The 18,034-nt window shown below is 35.7% G+C and overlaps 2 protein-coding genes across 6 annotated transcripts in view; one reads left to right on the forward strand and one right to left on the reverse strand.

Moving 5' to 3' along the window:
• The window catches only part of LOC127855065 (motile sperm domain-containing protein 2-like), a 56,797-nt gene that overhangs the window by 14,175 nt on the left and 24,588 nt on the right, over nt 1–18,034 (forward strand). For 2 of the 4 annotated variants that reach the window (XM_052390403.1, XM_052390400.1), the window contains exons 2-6: nt 6,254–7,421; nt 7,694–7,852; nt 9,157–9,243; nt 14,073–14,227; nt 14,831–14,891. In XM_052390403.1, coding sequence (XP_052246363.1) covers nt 7,304–7,421; nt 7,694–7,852; nt 9,157–9,243; nt 14,073–14,227; nt 14,831–14,891 — 580 coding nt within the window. In that variant the 5' untranslated portion in view covers nt 6,254–7,303. The remainder of the gene's footprint in view (nt 1–6,253; nt 7,422–7,693; nt 7,853–9,156; nt 9,244–14,072; nt 14,228–14,830; nt 14,892–18,034) is intronic. The other 2 variants (XM_052390402.1, XM_052390401.1) reach the window with 1 other exon arrangement.
• LOC127855067 (uncharacterized) lies at nt 1,488–3,836 on the reverse strand. Of its 2 annotated transcripts, none has more exons than XM_052390406.1 (2): nt 3,725–3,836; nt 1,488–3,129 (listed from the first exon to the last, which is right to left on the reverse strand). In XM_052390406.1, exons 1-2 carry the CDS (start codon nt 3,747–3,749, stop codon nt 1,649–1,651), a joined length of 1,506 nt encoding a protein of 501 aa, XP_052246366.1. In that variant the 5' UTR covers nt 3,750–3,836; the 3' UTR covers nt 1,488–1,648. The 2 variants fall into 2 exon arrangements, with proteins under 2 accessions (XP_052246366.1, XP_052246367.1); XM_052390407.1 differs by lacking the exon at nt 3,725–3,836 and adding an exon at nt 3,583–3,654 and having other exon boundaries at nt 1,491–3,129.

The following is an 18,034-nucleotide window of genomic DNA, read 5'->3' on the forward strand; positions in this document are numbered from 1 at the left end:
TGCGACTGAGATTGGCACTGACATTTGAAGACATAGGTAGACGCTTCAGAGTGTCACATCAGTTGATCAGCAAAGTGTACCATTCATGGGTTGAAATTATGTCGGAACACCTATCAAAGTGCATTGTTTGGCTACCTCGTGAAACAATACAAAGAACATTACCAAAGTCATTTATTACATCTTTTCCCAAGACAACATGCATTATTGATTGCTCTGAAATTTATATACAGCGGCCATTTTCATTGAAAGTAAGAGCTCAAACATGGAGTACGTACAAAAGCCACAACACGGCCAAGTTTTTAATTGCAATAGCGCCAAATGGTTTCATTATGTATGTTTCCCCATTGTATGGGGGTAGAGCAAGTGACAATTATATAACAAAGAAGTGTGGATTTCTGGACTATTTACTTCCCGGTGACGAGGTTATGGCAGACCGTGGATTCACAATTGGTGAGGACATGTGTAGTCGGCGTGTAAAATTGAACATTCCTGCTTTATGAAGGGTAGAACACAACTGTCAGAGGAAGAAACAGTCGACTCCAGACGGATAGCTGCCCAAAGAATCCACGTGGAAAGAGCGATTATGAGGATGAAATCCTACAGACTTTTGTCAACAAAATTTAACATCAAATCCCTTAGAAATGCTGATAAAACTGTACGTGTTGTTGCGGCTCTTTGCAACATGAAAGGTCCTTTGATTAAAGATGTGATCATTGACTGAACAGTTGCCAATATGACATTAGTCATTAGATGCCATAAACTGTAATTCACATATTTGATGTTGAATGCAGCACATTTACTTGAATTTAACCCATTAATGCCCAGTGGACTCTCCCATCCCTCTAAATTATATCAATTTATTTCCACAATTAGGGATGTCTAGTATATTTATTGTTATATTTAGAATATTTCTTACAGAAATTCCTTTAAAGCAAACAGCGTAGACCCAGATGAGACGCCACATCACGCGGCGTCTCATCTGGGTCTTTGCCGTTTGCCAAGGCCTTTTGTCTAGACGCTAGGCATAAATGGCTTGCCGCTTAATGTTATTGCTCTTGTATGCACTGAAGTGATGCACTTTTTATATTATATATGGTTGTTTCTTTTGTTGAATCTGTGTGGTCCACATAAAATATGAACAATGAACTTGAATTTATTGTTTGCTTTCATTTTTTTCTTTGTGAGCCTTGTGAATTAATTCCTTAAGTCCTTGGGGCCGTTTCATCAAACATTTTATTATTATTGTCTTACCCATGGCTTATATCTTGCGGAGCTATTTATGAACAGCTTGTACATTTTCAGTCTTTAAATTTCAGTCGTATATTAAGATTGTCGTGCAACCTTTGATCCCTAATCATTTGGTCAATCTCTGAGACACGAAAGATAAAAAATATTACACACAAAACAATTTTTAGTAGACTTACAAAATTTAATGCAAATAAATACAATAACAATAAAACAAATGAAGTTCAGAATAAAAATCATAAGCAAACAAACAAAACTGCTCATTTACACTTTGCAATTAAGTATAATCTACATAATGAAAATGTATTCATTTTTCACTGCTTTAATACTGTAAAACATTTATTCCAACAACCAGCAATTTTCACAATACATGTACTGCTATTGGTGTTATTTAACAAAAGTCTTATCTGTTTTTTTGTCCACACACAGACCTATACTCTGATGACAGTTTCAAACGTTTAGATGAGAATTCATCTGCCAATCGAACGAGCAGATGACGGAAGTAAAATTCCCTAATCCGAGGAAGAACTTGATCCATGTAGGCTTGGTCGTACGCTACATCTATCACACATTGTTTGTCAGCAGTCCATACAACAAACTTGCACAGATCAGCTTTTGTACAGTACATGGCACACTGCACTTGACAAAAATAACCATTTTTGCCTTTAGGGTTCAGCACAGGCTTTCCACCCACAAGCATCACATCATACTTCCCTGATGAAATCAAGTCATTTAAGGGCCGAACAGGACACTTGATTTCAACAATGGTGTGAGAATCTAAAATCCCATCAGGACTTGCAGCTAGGTATGGTTCTTCCTCGCAAACAACAATCCCTGAAGGAGACACAGTCTTTCCACTCAATCGCTCATACCATGCTCGTGCAACAGGTTCATACCTTTGCCCATGGCGAGTAGCGGCGCACCCCTTAAACCTAGAGTAGATTTGGTTGTTGATGAATTTATCAGGGTTTGCTCTATTTGTTTTGGGCAGATCACTCACTCGACTACTGGTGATCCTTAACTTGCGGCTGTCTGTCCAGGTACTGTTGTTCTGCTGTTTTGTCGCCTTCTCTAACTTGGATGAGTCAGTAAGCTGAACATATGCTTCATAAAAAGTCTGGCACTTAGGACATGACAGAGGTAGTGACACTGGGCACACACAGTTGATGGTGTGTTCGCCATACGGGGTATCCTCTTCAGCTTCATTCGAAATTTCTGGGGCATGAAGAACACTGTAGAGTAATGTTCCACTGCACTCCCAGAGACCTTGAACGCTAGAGCTAGCAACAAATTCCTTCATGTTAGTGTGATCAATAAATTGTTTCGTTTGAGGAAGGTCACTGGTCTTTGGTCCAATACAATCCGTAGACATCAGCAACTCGAACTGGCTGGGTCTGTCAAATGTCATGTCTGCCAACCGGTCATGACAAAGGACTTGAGCTGCTCCTTTCCCCCATGTACGCTGCTTGTCAGTACAGGTTTCGCCACCTACACCATTAGACCACGCTAGGGTAATAGCATAAATAATGGCAGATATGTGGCTACATGACCGAGCATTCCCGGCTGGACAGCTGCAATGACCGGTCTCCACAGACAGATATTTGGAAACGGCTATCCATGCGTTATAGTCCTTCCGACCCACACCTGGCTGACTAGGAGATACGGTAGCTTTAATGTATGTAATGTCGTTGCATTTTATGGACCAGATATCGCCCATCCATCCATTCTGCACATAGTTGTATCCATAAAGCGCTCTGAAAGACTTCATTTCCTTTCCATCGTAGGCCTTGGCATGGATTAAGTAGTCCACAAGATCCTCATATGTCAGTTTTGGCCATACTCGACTGTTGTTCTTCTCCCATCCCATATCATCAGGTGGAAGACCTGAAAATGAAAATGTAATAATTTGTTTTAAGTGTTTTGAGATTTGGACCAAAACAAAAGCAGCTTTACAATATATATTAATGTTTGTTTATCTTTTTTTGTATTTATTTGGAAATCAAGTTAATGAATATTATCTGATAGGTCGTGTTGATATACAATGCCAGAAAAGTTCTTGAAGCCCATCCAATCATATCAATCCCCGGATTAATAATAATTTTTATAATTCAAGTTTGGTGAGTGTTAAGTACTTTTGTTATTAAAAGTAAACAGCATCCGACAAAGCATATTTATTAATTATGTTGATAGTGACTTTAGTGTATATTTTATTTTTAGGCAGTTGGAATGCAGTTTATGTGGTATAATAATAATAATATTTAGCAATAGTCAACAAATAATGTGTGCTTAAATTCATATGTTCAACACAAATCGATTCAATAATAGGTCTATGTTTACCTCCACCATTTGCATTTCACCTTTCCGAATGTTTACAATTTATTGTGAGGCTTACAATCCAGTGATACAAATACGGTCGATGGCAGTTATAACAGGTAGATTCACAAACTGTGTTCTAAACTGTATAGATAGTTATACTTACGAAACAAACTTGAATTCGATGACATTGTGCTTGATTTTAATGTTTTCTCAAATTCTGGTTTGTTGAATAAATTCTGTGCTTATCGATAGTCGCAGACTTGCAGACGTTTTCACTTCCTTAATGGCGGACGGTCACGTGACAACAAAATGGCGGCGATCAATTTATTGATTTTGGAATCGTCTATGCTTAGGGCCGAGTAATTTCGGCAAATCGGAACTAAACTTGTGTAAAACACTAGCTCAATTAACCGTTAAACTCCGCCTCCGTTCTCTGCAAAAGATTCGAAGGCGGGGCTATGCACGTGCTTTTATTAAATTGGAGGATTGCAATTGAGAAACAAACACACGATTGGTTCGGCATATGGATTGCTAGACAAAGGAAGCCAATTTTTTCGGCGCGAAATTTGTCGCTTTATTGCTTCCGACAGAAAGCGGCTTTCCTTTGATGACGTCAAACTGTCAATTCACACAGACTGCACATTTTCGGAAGACTTTAACTGACTCCTTGTTTACAATTCCAGTAAAAAAAACACTTGCTAACATTAAACTTTGGATTAAATTATCAAAATAAAGCAAAAGCGAAGTTGACAAATATGATTAAATTAATTCGCGTCAGTTCAAATATGACGTTTTGCGTTGTAAATCAACGAGTTTTCATGACAACAACAACTTTGACAAACATTACCGCGACGACGCATGGATCGATCTACCTCGATTTTTTTTTCATGTACGATCTCATAAGTCGAGTAAGAGCAAACACATACCGGGTAATTTGTGTATGAGTAGTTTATCTTATATAAGATTTATGCAACGGGCATCGCATTGCGTAATGGTGCGCATCCAATTATGGAAATGAAGCGCAGTTTTTCGTTTTAATGGGAGAAGAACGCATGTCATGTAATGGAGTGTTTAAAATTGCCTGATGTTACATAAGGTGCTGTTAGGACTCATTTCATTTGAAGATATAGATGTGTTTCATTGCATAATTTGATTTTTTGTCTCTGTGTTAAGGTTATAAAATAACTTTTTTTTCCTTATGATGTTTTTTTTTTTTTTTTTCGACCGCCCGATGGACCATTTTCAAAATAATTTTTGTAAACCAATAAAAAAAAAAGTCGTGGCCTAAATATTTGTCAAAGATCAGCCGCTTGCAGTCTGATCAGGCTTATCAGGGATTGCACTTTCCACTTTCATGGAATTTTTTGTTGAAAGGAAGTCTCTTCGAAATTGAAATTCAGTCCAGGTGGAAAGTGGTGTCCCTGTTAGCCTGTGTAGACTGCAAAGGCTAATCTTGGATACCATCTAACACACATTTATAAAGCCCAGTTTTGCCAGAGCGTGGCTCAATTTTGATAAAAGTATTATATTCAAATATTTTTGCAAAGGTAAAATAGTTTCAAAAAACAATTGCAAGATAAATAATTTGCAAGAGTAAAATTGTGTTAATTAAAATAATGCTATTTTTAAGCCTCAAAATGTTCATCATTTGAATTCATGGATATGTTCGTTTAAATGTGCTTTGTCTTGTATTGAATTGCTGTGGTACTGAAATATACTACTCAAAATTTGCTAAGATATTTGTTATAGTATGTGTAATTTGAAGTTTTTATGTCCGCCACTATAGTAGTGGGGGACATATTGTTTTTGCCCTGTCTGTTGGTTGGTTGGTCTGTTTGTTGGTCTGTTTGCGCCAACTTTAACATTTTGCAATAACTTTTGCTATATTGAAGATAGCAACTTCATATTTGGCATGCATGTGTATCTCATGAAGCTGCACATTTTGAGTGGTGAAAGGTCAAGGTCATCCTTCAATGTCAGAGGTCAAATATAGGTGGCCAAAATTGCTCATTTTATGAATACTTTTGCAATATTAAAGATAGCAACTTGATATTTGGCATGCATGTGTATCTCATGGAGCTGCACATTTTGAGTGGTGAAAGGTCAAGGTCATCCTTCAAGGTCAGAGGTCAAATATATGTGGCCCAAATCGCTTATTTTATGAATACTTTTGCAATATTGAAGATAGCAACTTGATATTTGGCATGCATGTGTATCTCATGGAGCTGCACATTTTGAGTGGTGAAAGGTCAAGGTCATCCTTCAAGGTCAGAGGTCAAATATATGTGGCCCAAATCGCTTATTTTATGAATACTTTTGCAATATTGAAGAAAGCAACTTGATATTTGGCTTGCATGTGTATCTCATGGAGCTGCGCATTTTGAGTGGTGAAAGGTCAAGGTCATCCTTCAATGTCAAGTATATGGGTCAAAATTGCGCATGTAATGTCACTTCTGCAATATTGAAGCTAGCAATTTTATATTTGAAATGCGTGTGTATCTCAAGGAGCTGCACATTTTGATTGGTGAAGGGTCAAGGTCATCCTACAAGGTCAAACATCATATAGGGGGACATTGTGTTTCTCAAACACATCTTGTTATTATTATTAAAAACAAAACAGCTTGTGTTTTCCAATATATGAGTGTGTATTCTACATAACCAATAACCTGTCTTATCGATTTTGTTTACACAGGCTGTCATGAAAAGCAATACCCACGAAAAAGCCATGACATTTGGCCTTGCACTTGACAAACACATTGTAAACATGCTTCAAATCTACACTTGTAGCTCAATCATTCATATTGAAAGTTGTTTAAAATGGCAAACTATCGCGTAAGAAGACGTCTTACCTTAGAAGAAATTAATAGGGGGGTTGGGATGCTGGAAGAGGGAGCGTCACAACGTCACGTGGCACGTCAGCTTTGCGTTGTAGCCAGGATGTGGAGCCGCTACCAAATGCATGGTAATGTTATCCCCAGAAAGAGGGGAGGTCGTCAGAGGGCTACTAGGCAGGCACAAGACCGTTTTATTGTGGAACAAGCCCGACGTCATCGCTTCATGAACGCCACGGCCCTTCAAAATGACTTGCAGAATGCATCAGGGGTTCGAGTTTCAACTCAAACCATTCGAAACAGACTGCATAGTGTTGGCATGAGGGCTAGACGACCTGCCATTCGTATTCCATTGATGCGCAACCACATCCAGGCTCGTCTCCAATGGGCACAAGATCACATAACCTGGTCTTTAAATGACTGGACACCAGTACTCTTCACAGACGAGTCTAGATTCTGTGTAGACTTTACAGATAGACGTGCCCGGGTGTGGAGAATAACCAATGAGCAATTCGCACCAGTATGCATCGCAAACCATGATCATTATTGTGGGGGCTCAGTATTGGTTTGGGCTGGGATCAGCATCAGGGGAAGACCGATCTGCATATCATTGATAACGGCACTATGACAGCTCAGAGATACGTCAGAGAGGTCTTGGATATATACGTCGGTCCATATGCTGGTGCAACAGGCCCAGATTTCATTTTAATGGACGATAATGCCAGACCTCACAGAGCCATGGTGACCAATGAGTACCTCCAAGCTGAAACAATCGTCAGGATGGAGTGGCCTGCGAGGTCTCCGGACCTCAATCCCATAGAGCATGTCTGGGACATGCTTCAGGTTGCAATATCTGCACGCCCTGTCAAGCCTATCACAATCCAGGACCTACGACAAGCCCTCCTAGAAGAATGGGTTTAAATCCCACAAGACAGCATCCGTGGGCTTATCAGCAGCATGAGAAGGCGATGCCAATCAGTTATCAATGCCAATGGGAACCATACACGATATTGAAAAGATCCTTTCACGGTTTGAAGACTTTTACAATAATTTCTATTCTGACACACATGCACTAAAACCTTCAAAAGTCACCCCTAGCTAGATTCAGCCAGCGTCACGCATCAATCATAAATCAATACATAAAAATAAAATCAAAAACACACATTCTAATATCAAAATCTGCAAAATAACAAATTAAAATGAACGTAATCCAAAATTGAAGATTATGCAAAACAAAATAAAAAGTGATCCTTAGCAAATTTTGAGTAGTATAATTTATAAACATTTGTCTGTTGTACCAGCCAATCTTGACAGTGGGACATATGATCAACGAGATGTTGACAAATTCAAAACCAACGACCAGTATGTAGCCACTTTCATTCGTTCCTATGAGACTCCTCAGGACGGTTGTGAACATGTGCATGAGTCCCTCAAGTTTCGCAGGGAGATTGGATTAAACGGTATGTTCACATTCCACTAATTTGCTGCTGAAATTTGAGACATGAATTGAGGATCATTTAACCCTTTGCATGCTGGGAAATTTGTCATCTGCTAAAATGTCGTCTGCTGAATTTCTAAAATTAGCATTTTCTTCGATTTTTTTCAAAGAATACTATCAGAATAGCAAACAGTTTGGATCCTGATGAGACGCCACGTTCTGTGGCGTCTCATCTGGATCCAAACTGTTTGCAAAGGCCTTTAAAATTCAGCTCCAGCGCTTTAAGGGTTAAAGCAATTGATCATGCTATCGCTTATTGATAAGTCTGTTATGTTTTAACCCTTTACCACTTAGATACGTTTTTTGACTGATTTGTAGTCCCTTAGAAGGTTACATTTAATGAAAGGCCTTTCTTACTACATTCAAGTTTTAAAGGTTTCAGTTCCAACCCTTAGATACTGATGAGCAACAAACAGCATAAAACCTGAACAGACTGTGAATTACTCACAGGCTGTTCTGGTTTTATGCTGTTTGCACATAGCCATTTTCACTTTGCTAGTAAGTGGGAAAGGGTTAAATGGTTATCTCATTACTCAAAATCACACATATATGTATTGTACTGTGCATTTTGCTGGCATGCTTCATATCTTTTGGAGTGCAAACAGCAGAAACTTATAAGAACCACGTTTCATGGTGACACAGTGACAGTATTGCCCAAAATCTCTTTTGTTTTCACATGTATTCTCTTCCATTTCTTAAAGGGACTGTCAACCACGACGATGAAGAAAAATTGTAAAATACTGTATTTTTTTACAATTATTAGTTTATATTGATTAAAATATCACGCCTGGTATATTACATTAATTGAGAAAAGTTAATATTTTCAGTATATTCGGTAATAAAATATTGCGATGTGATATGGAAAGTACATCACGAAAATAGGTGACATAATGATATACACACTATAAATAACGCAAGTAGATTGATCATTTTATATATAAAATATATACAATTCACTACCCATGCACAATTTGCATTCCTGGGTTCACCACGTGATGATGATGATCAATCTACTGGCGTTATTTATAGTTAACTGGTAGCTACCTGGTAGACATACTCAGTAAAATTTATTACCGAATATACTTAAAATATGAACACTTGACAACTTTTTTTTTTAAGTAATGTTATATACCAGTCGTGATATTTTAATCAATATAAACTAATAACTGTAAACAAATACAGTATTTTACAACTTTTCTTTTCTTCGTCGTTGTGGCTGACAGTCCCTTTAAATGTCTTATTTTGTATTGTATTGAATTTTTACAGATTTGACACCTCAGAGTTTTTCAACAGAATTATGGGAGTTAGGGGAAGCATTTTTCCACAATCACGACAAAGATGGCAATGCTATTTGTAAGTTTCAATATTTGAAATATTTTTGATTTTTAGCGAGGCTGTTTTCGGAGAAAACCCGAGCTATCGTCATAGCCAGCTCGTCGTCCGCCGTGCTAAAACCTTAACATTAGCTCTAAAATCAAAGTGCTTCCACCTACAACTTTGAAACTTCATATGTAGATGCACCTTGATGAGTTCTACACGCCACACCAATTTTGGGTCACTAGGTCAAAGGTCAAGGTCACTGACCTCTAAAAAAAAAATTCTGACAAGCTTTTGCAGCCGATCGTGGCACCCGTTATGCAGTGCTCTTGTTTATTTTTATCAGGGGCAGTGTTTTTTTTTGCCAAATCTGGAAAGTACCTATACCAGACCTATTTGGAAAAATTAGCGCGAAAAAGCCTGAATTCGGGAAAATTCGCGTTATGAAGTCTTCAGATTGGGAAATTGCTGTATTTGATAACTTGCTCTTAAATACTTTAAAATTGATAACTGAGTGTTTTCAAGTTGTCAATATTAAATTTACTTAGTTTCAAGCCTTAGAGCTGCATAGGGAAATAATATTAATGTTGCTATTTTTATTATTATTTTTTTTTTAGAAACCTTAAATTGGGATTGTTTTGGAACAGCAATTGGGAAAATTTGAGTTTTTTCCCGATTGGAAAACTACCGTTTTCTGGTAAAGAAGGAAAAATATCACTGTAGGGGTGGCATCGAATATTAAAATTGTTAATTGAATATTTGCTTATTCTTTCACTAGAATATTTGATTTTTTGGTATTTACTACTTCACTGTTCTATCCAAGGTCACACTCTTTTTTTGAGTTTACAACCTCTGTTCTATAAATACAAATAATCATGTATGACATATGACAGGGGTGCAAAGCAAAATTGAATTCACTGTGTTTGGGACTGTCTTGTGAAAAACTTTCTTGTTGAGTTTGAAAATAACATTCTTCAAATAGGAATATTATGCTATTTTAAAACAATACAAAATTTAAGTGTATTTGAAGGGCATTCAACTAGTCTAAACATTTATGATAATAGACTCAATCAAATATTCAAATAGTGTAGCCATCCCTTATTATATTGATGTTAGTATTACTAGTACTTTAAAGGGACCTTTTCACAGATTTTGGCATGTATTAAGTTTGTCATTAAATATTTATATTGATAAATGAACCCCTGGAGTAAAAAACTAACGCTAAGCAGTGATTTTTTTTGCTAAAATTTACAGCCGATTTTCGGCTGCTTCCCAATCGCAAAAATACACTTTTTTTCCCAAAAATCTGACCAAAATTTCCCAAAAAAAGCCCAACTTCCAAAAAAAAAAAAAAAATGTTTTTTTTTTTTTTTTTTTTTTTTTTTAAAGAAGTCTCATAACTTAATTATGATTTCATAAATCTAGGTCTCAACTTTATTTTTTTAACATCTTACAAAATATATAAGTTGAATTTAGTCATTTTTGTCCATAAATCATTCCCAAACTTGCCACTTTTATTGATTAAAAAAAATCCCAATTTGACCAGACTCCTTTTCTAGAAAACTCCCTGAACATGCACTTAAAAACAATATCACTTCTGTTACTTATAATCCTATTTATAATGCTTAATTTTTCCCAATTTCATTGTTTATCGCGCTATTTTTCCCAATTTCATGGTTTATCGCGCTAATTTTCCTAATTCAAAAGGCACAGGCTGTAACAAATTAAAGCAAAAAAAATCACTGCTAAGACCACTCGACAATCCGTGCTCATACAATGAGTGATGTATATTATACTTTATATAAGCAATCCTCGTAGTGTCACAAAATATTATGACAACAACAGAACTCTCCAAATTATTCAATCGTTTTGCGTTGCAATGCTTTATAATTTTCAGGTTTTTGAATCATCAAAAGATGCATATACAAAACATTAATAATGGTTATTTTAGAGCATGGTAAATGTTCAGTATTACTACTTCCTCACAAATATCATAACTAGAACGAAAATTTGCAAATCTGAAATTATTCTTTTTTATTTAGTCAATTTACCAAAACGTGACACGGCCCCTTTAAAAAGTATATAGTAAATGTTTAGATGAATAGAGAATGTAAGACTCAAATGATACTTTGCTGTACAGCAAATATCTTATGTATACTGATACATTTATCAATATTTCCCGTGGCTCTATATGTCAAGTTGATTGTTGTTTCATTCAATGACATTCTTTGTTCTTATTGTTTCATTGTCTCATTCAAAACCAAATGAAGTGACTTCATGAATGAAGGAAATGCACTTATTGTGTTGACTAAAAATGTATAAGTTGATTTTACACTTGACTATTCACCAAATATTAAGAACTTATACTACAGTACTAATACTCACCCAAATTTTGGCATCTGCCTCTGTATAATGCTCTGGTTAATATGCAACATCACAATATCACTGTTTCTACTAAAAAAAGGCTGCATATGTGCCCGGGTTGATGTCTAAAGTCCATAACAATGATCTGCAATTTAGCATAATAAGGCCCTTTTGTTATCCCCCGCCATAGGTGGAGGGATATTGTTTTGGCGTTGTCCGTCCATCCTTCCGTCTCTCTTTTATTCTGTCCGTCTGGCACTTTTGTGTCCAGAGCCATATCTTGGAAGTGCTATGGCGGATTTCATTGAAACTTTGTATGAGTATATATATGGATAAGAGGATGATGCACGCCAAATGGCATTGTACAACATTTGTTAATAACAGAGTTATGGCCCATTGTATCTTGAAAAAATGCTTTTTTGAGTGTCGAATATAACATTTTTGTGTCCAGATGCATAATGGCAGGAGATATCAATTCAACGAATTTGCTTGTTGTACTTAAGTTACTTAACAAAAAAAGGTTATTGGTAATGTGCAATATATCCAAACAGTGATACTCCGCCATAGGCGGTCGCGGAGGAATATTGTTTTGGCGTTGTCCCTCCATCCATCCCTCCGTCCGGCACTTTTGTGTCCGGAGCCATATCTTGGAAGTGCTTTGGCGGATTTCATTGAAACTTGGTATGAGAATATATATATATGGATAAGAGGATGATGCACGCCAAATGGCATTGTACACCATTTGTTAATAATGTTAATAACGGAGTTATGGCCCTTTGTATCTTGAAAAAATGCTTTTTTGAGAGTCAAATATAACACTTTTGTGTCCAGAAGCATATTGGTTGGGGATATCAATTCAATGAATTTGCTTGTTGTACTTAAGTTACTTAACAAAAAAAGGGTACAGTAAATGTGCAATATATCCAAACAGTGATCCCCCGCCATAGGCGGTCGAGGAGGGATATTGTTTTGGCGTTGTCCGTCCATCCATCCCTCCGTCCGGCACTTTTGTGTCCGGAGCCATATCTTGGAAGTGCTTTTGCGGATTTCATTGAAACTTGGTATGAGAATATATATATATATGGATAAGAGGTTGATGCACGCCAAATGACATTGTACACCATTTGTTAATAACGGAGTTATGGCCCTTTGTATCTTGAAAAAATGCTTTTTTGAGAGTCAAATATAACACTTTTGTGTCCAGAAGCATATTAGCGGGGGATATCAATTCAATGAATTTGCTTGTTGTACTTAAGTTACTTAACAAAAAAAGGGTACAGTAAATGTGCAATATATCCAAACAGTGAGAGACTTTTTGGGGAAAACAATGCTCTATTCATTCCAGAATTGTGGTACTTGTCATGAAACAAGTATAAGGTATATCAAACATTTTACTAGCCAGAGTTTAAGGACAGATAAAGGGTAGCCTTAAAATTTCAAGATAGCCACCAAGATGGTAGTTTGATTTGTTAATTGCGTATATAACTAATTTTAGCATTTGTTTCAGATATTAAATAAAAATACAGCAAATAATATTTTAAGGTAGTAGAATTGACAAAAAAACTCACAAAAGGTCGATTGCAGTAGCAATGTCAAATCATCTTTATGGTCAAATATACTTTATACATGTAACGATGAAATAAATGTTGGTCTCTTGAACATACGGTAAATTTTAAAATGTTAAAGAACGTGGTTACACTTTAAGAAACAATGCATGTGGATGTGCATAGCTGCAAGTTGATTTCTTATTTTATGATAGAGAAAGCTGATTCTGTTTAATTGTTTTTTGTAAATAAATGAATATCTTTTAGATTACATATACTATATATCTACTACTGATATTCAACTTCAAACAAGACTTTGTGGTCCTTATATTAGGTGACTGACCAGGGCCCTCAATCTATCAAATCTGCGGCCGAATTTCGAGTCCCCCACCTAAAAGTATACTTCTTTCCCCTTTTGGGGGGAAAAATTCCCCCTGAAATAAAAAAAAAAAGTAAAACTTTTTTTTTTTTTTTTTTTTTTTTTTAAAGGATGTGTCTCATGATTATTATATCTCAATTCTATTTCAATTTAATCTTGTCAAACATACTAAATTAAAATTACAAATGTAATAATAAGAGAGTAAGAATAAAATTCCCCCCAAAAGGGAAACGCCGCGAAAATGTCCCCTCATGAGGGTAGCGACCCGCTTCCCCTAAAATTGATTGAGGGCCCTGCTGACAAAAAACTTACATTACTATTCAAAGCTGAAGAATAGTCCAGCCTGCTTGCTGTCTTGGGACACCTCTTGTCAATAATAAAATAGTTGTCAATATTGTTTTGTTTGCTTGTAAGTTTTAACAATATAAACTAGAAGTTATAGGTCAAATTGAGATAGTCCCTAATCAATTTGTTTTGTTTTTAGTTATTTGTAGATGGTAACAAAATGATGCAATAAAATAAAAAAAATCTTTGGAAGACTGACTGTATCTTTCACTTTATTTGATCTGCATTTCTAGTGTATATTGACGTGAAGAAACACAGGAGGGATGCAAAGCTGCTGCCCACATTAAAGAAATGTTTTGCCTTCATGCTAGAGACCCACACCAAGCAGTTTCCTGGGGTGAAACTGTGTGTGTTGTTGGACCTTGCAGGCTCTGGCGTCTCTAATCTGGTGAGAATGATAAGGGAATTTAATACAGCTTTTGAACAATCTTACTCTTAATTGCAGTAATAACACATTGATGAATAACAAACTAGAATGAAAGCTCAGAAGAAATGTAACATCAATGAAATTGTATTGAACATATGTTGAAAATTTTTGTTTGTACAATCAAAAACTGGTTCATGTAAAAAAACATATATGCATTTTTGTGCAAACTTTTTCATAGAAAACAAAGGCACCTTTTTTAGTCTGCAGCATATTAGCCTAGGGTAAACATGTCATTTCAATGTTGCAGTAAGCTAGCAGAACATTTTAAACCTATTACACATAAAAATAAGCAATATTATTTAAGGTATAAAGAAATTTGTGTCATATGATTAGGGATGTTTATTTAAGTTTATAAAAAATGGATGTTAAAAACACAAAAACATTAAAATTTTCCATTTCAAGTATGTTTTTGACTGTACGATATGATTGAAAAGACTCTCGCACCTTGTTTGTCATTTATTGATATCATTTTTTGTTGTGTACAAGTTTTTCACTGTCAAATAGCTGATGTAGAGGTTTAATGTAGTCTAGTTAGTATGAATTAGTTTATATTGTATATTTCAGGATATGGATTTCATAAGGTTTATCATCAATTCTTTCAAGTCCTACTTTCCTAGCTTACTAGGTAAGGCCAGAAATAAATTATGGTATCTTTTTGTTTGCATTCCTTGACCCATACAAAATGAACCTAGTTTGTTTTGCAGCGAAAATATTATTATTTTTATTTTGTTCATTCAACATGCAATTTACTTACATTCTGAAAGTGATTATCTAGTGCTTTAATCTTTGTTTGCACATTTGATTCCAGTCTTAAGTGTTCAGTGTGTAATAAGTGTCTCTGAGCTTTGTGCAGAATATTGAACAATTTTCACATCAGATATTTTTATGTCCCCCAGTCTATTCTGGGGGACATATTGTTTTTGCCCTGTCTGTTTGCTGGTTTGTTTGTTTGCGTAAAACTTTAACATTTGCCATAACTTTTGCAATATTGAGGATAACAACTTGATATTTGGCAGGCATGTATATCTCATGGAGCTGCAGATTTTGAGTAATGAAAGGTCAAGGTCATCCCCCAAGGGGGGGGGGGGGGCAAAGTGTTCCACAAACACATCTTGTTTGTATTTAAATTGTTTTTCTTCAGAAATATTTTTGGTGTCTGTGATTGTTTGGTAGGTCATGGGAGGCAAAACAAAATATATTTTAAACCTTGCCCAACTGTAGAGATTAGCTAATTCAGTATTTGTCATAACTATATGAACAACACAAAAACATGTAGAAAATATGACAGGTGGTGAGCATATGAGACATGCCGCTGCAGTTTTAGCGGGAAATAATATGACTTTTGTCGTTTGATGTGTTAATAATGACGTCATGAGCACGCGAGCTTAAGATTTAACAAAAATGTTTTTTGCTGTTTGTGTTGCATTTTTTGTTTAAAATATATTACATCTTGGTATCAAATTGTATTTTTTGTTCAATCGGATTGATTTTACTAAAAATTATTATAACATTTGACCCATGTTTTCAAGGTCAAATATGGTTTAGCTCCTGATTATATGGGGGAGTCGTTTATCCCCCAGGATTCTGTCCATTCATATAAGAAAAGGTCATGAAGTAGGGGTGCTTTTGCAATTTCAAAGGTTTTGGTTCCAAGTCCTTCTGCTCTCTTGGTTGCTCCTTTTGGAACAGCCTACCTGCTGACATATCCAGTATAAGTAGATTACCTTCATTCAAAATAGCAGTTAAGAAATACCTGATGGACAGTTTATAATTTTACCATGTTTATATCATTATCAATGTATCGTTTTTGTTTCGGTATAGGAATATTTTAATCAGGTCATCTTGATCTAGTCATTTAATATTAGTTTAATTGCTGAAGATGTGATATTGTTTTTTATCAGCTTTCCTTTAATTGATATTCAATTCTTTTTATTAGGTTTTAAGGACATTGCGTTACGTGAAAGTTTGTGTATTAATTTTAAGTATTTTTTTTATAGCTTTTTTGTAATCCATCAATATATTTCTTTATATTCCTTTATAGTCTATTCCCTACTGTGAATTCAAAATGCCAAATATAGATTTGTACTGTGATAATATAATTTTGCCAATTATCTGTGATATCATTCTATTTAACAATGTGTACTCATATGAACTTTATTTTAAGGTCAATGTTTTATAACTACTTTTTGTTTGTTAAAAGCTCTCTATGTCATGCCACCAGCACAAAGGTCCACAATGGAAACAAGAGTCGCTCTTTTTAGCTCACCTGAGCGATAGCTCGGGGTGAGCTATTGTGATCACTCACCCTCCGGCGTCCGTCCGTCTGTCTGTCTGTAAACAATTTGTAAACATCTTCTTCTACTAAACCATTGAGCCAATTTCAACTAAATTTCATGTGGAGCATCCCTAGGTCATGGGACAAAAGAATTGTTAAAAAAAAATTGATCACATAACCAAGATGGCCACCATGACCATATATGGTAAAAACCTTAAAAAATCTTCTTGTCAGAAACCGCTCATCAGATTTTCAAAAAATTTCACAGGGATGACCTTTGAAGGCTCCCCTGAAAAAGTTGTTCAAAGAAATTTGATTCGTCAAAAAACATGGCCGCAGGAGCTCGTTGAACTTTGCATGTTTATTCGTTTTTGCCTATTTTGTGAAAACTTTCAAAAATCTTCCACATTTTTTGTCCGATCCTTTCCAAATTTGCACAGTGTCTTAATATCAATGAGGACACAAACCCTACAAAAAATGAGCATTATTGGTCCATGAAGTACAGAATTACCTCCCCTTGAATTGAGAAAATGGTGTTTATGCAATAAAGTCCAAATTTTTCATCCAATTCTTTCCAAACTTGCACAGTGTCTTCATATCAATGAAAACTCGAGCCCTGTCGAAAATGAGCAACATCGGACCATTAAGTCCAGAATTATCTCCTTGAGATGGCAGATTTAGAAATAATTATAGTGTACTCTTTTTTCCAATTAATAGTGCTATTAGAGTAAAGGATTTGCTGGCTACAGGCCAGGTTTCTCTGACACGATTCTCTTTTGATGGCTTTGCTGCAGACCACATAAACCCTTAACCCAGAACAGTTAATTCTTTCTGCAAATGTTTGTGACTGTGGAAATCATTGAAATAAAAGGAGAAATTGCTGAAATTAGCATTTTCTCCTTTCATCACAATGCTTCCTACCCTATTAAATCAGTTTCTTCTTATTCCATTATAATTTAATTTGTCGTCTGCAACCTCTTTCAATTTGGAAAAGGGTTAACTACCAGAAATCAATTAATGCTGTAGTTTTGTTGATGAGAAATTATTTTTCCTTTAAAATGGGAGGTGATTATTGCTTAGGAAATTGCTCTGGTAGGGTTGAATCATCGTGGGAAATTGAGAAATTGTTCAGTCCAAAATATGTTGATTGGTAAAAGGATTTATCCTTATGCAAACATGGGTTGCCTGTTTAGTCGATGATATCTTGTCAATTTTGAGAAAAAGGAGGAATCTCTTCAAAACAAGCAAAAATTCCTTTTATCTCGATGTTTAAGTTTTTAGCGTACCTGAGCAGATCATATTCTCCTAAACCATTGAGCCAATTTCAACCAAATTTCATGTGGAGCATTCCTACGTCACGAAAAAAAATATTGTTAAAAAAAAATTTGGTCACATAACCAAGCTGGCCGCCATGCCCATATATGGTCAATACCTTAAAAAATCTTCTTGTCAGAAAGGGCTCGTCGGATTTTCAATTTTTTTTACAAGGATGA

Source organism: Dreissena polymorpha, chromosome 13 (genome assembly GCF_020536995.1).
Source record: "Dreissena polymorpha isolate Duluth1 chromosome 13, UMN_Dpol_1.0, whole genome shotgun sequence".
Lineage (NCBI taxonomy): Eukaryota > Metazoa > Mollusca > Bivalvia > Myida > Dreissenidae > Dreissena > Dreissena polymorpha.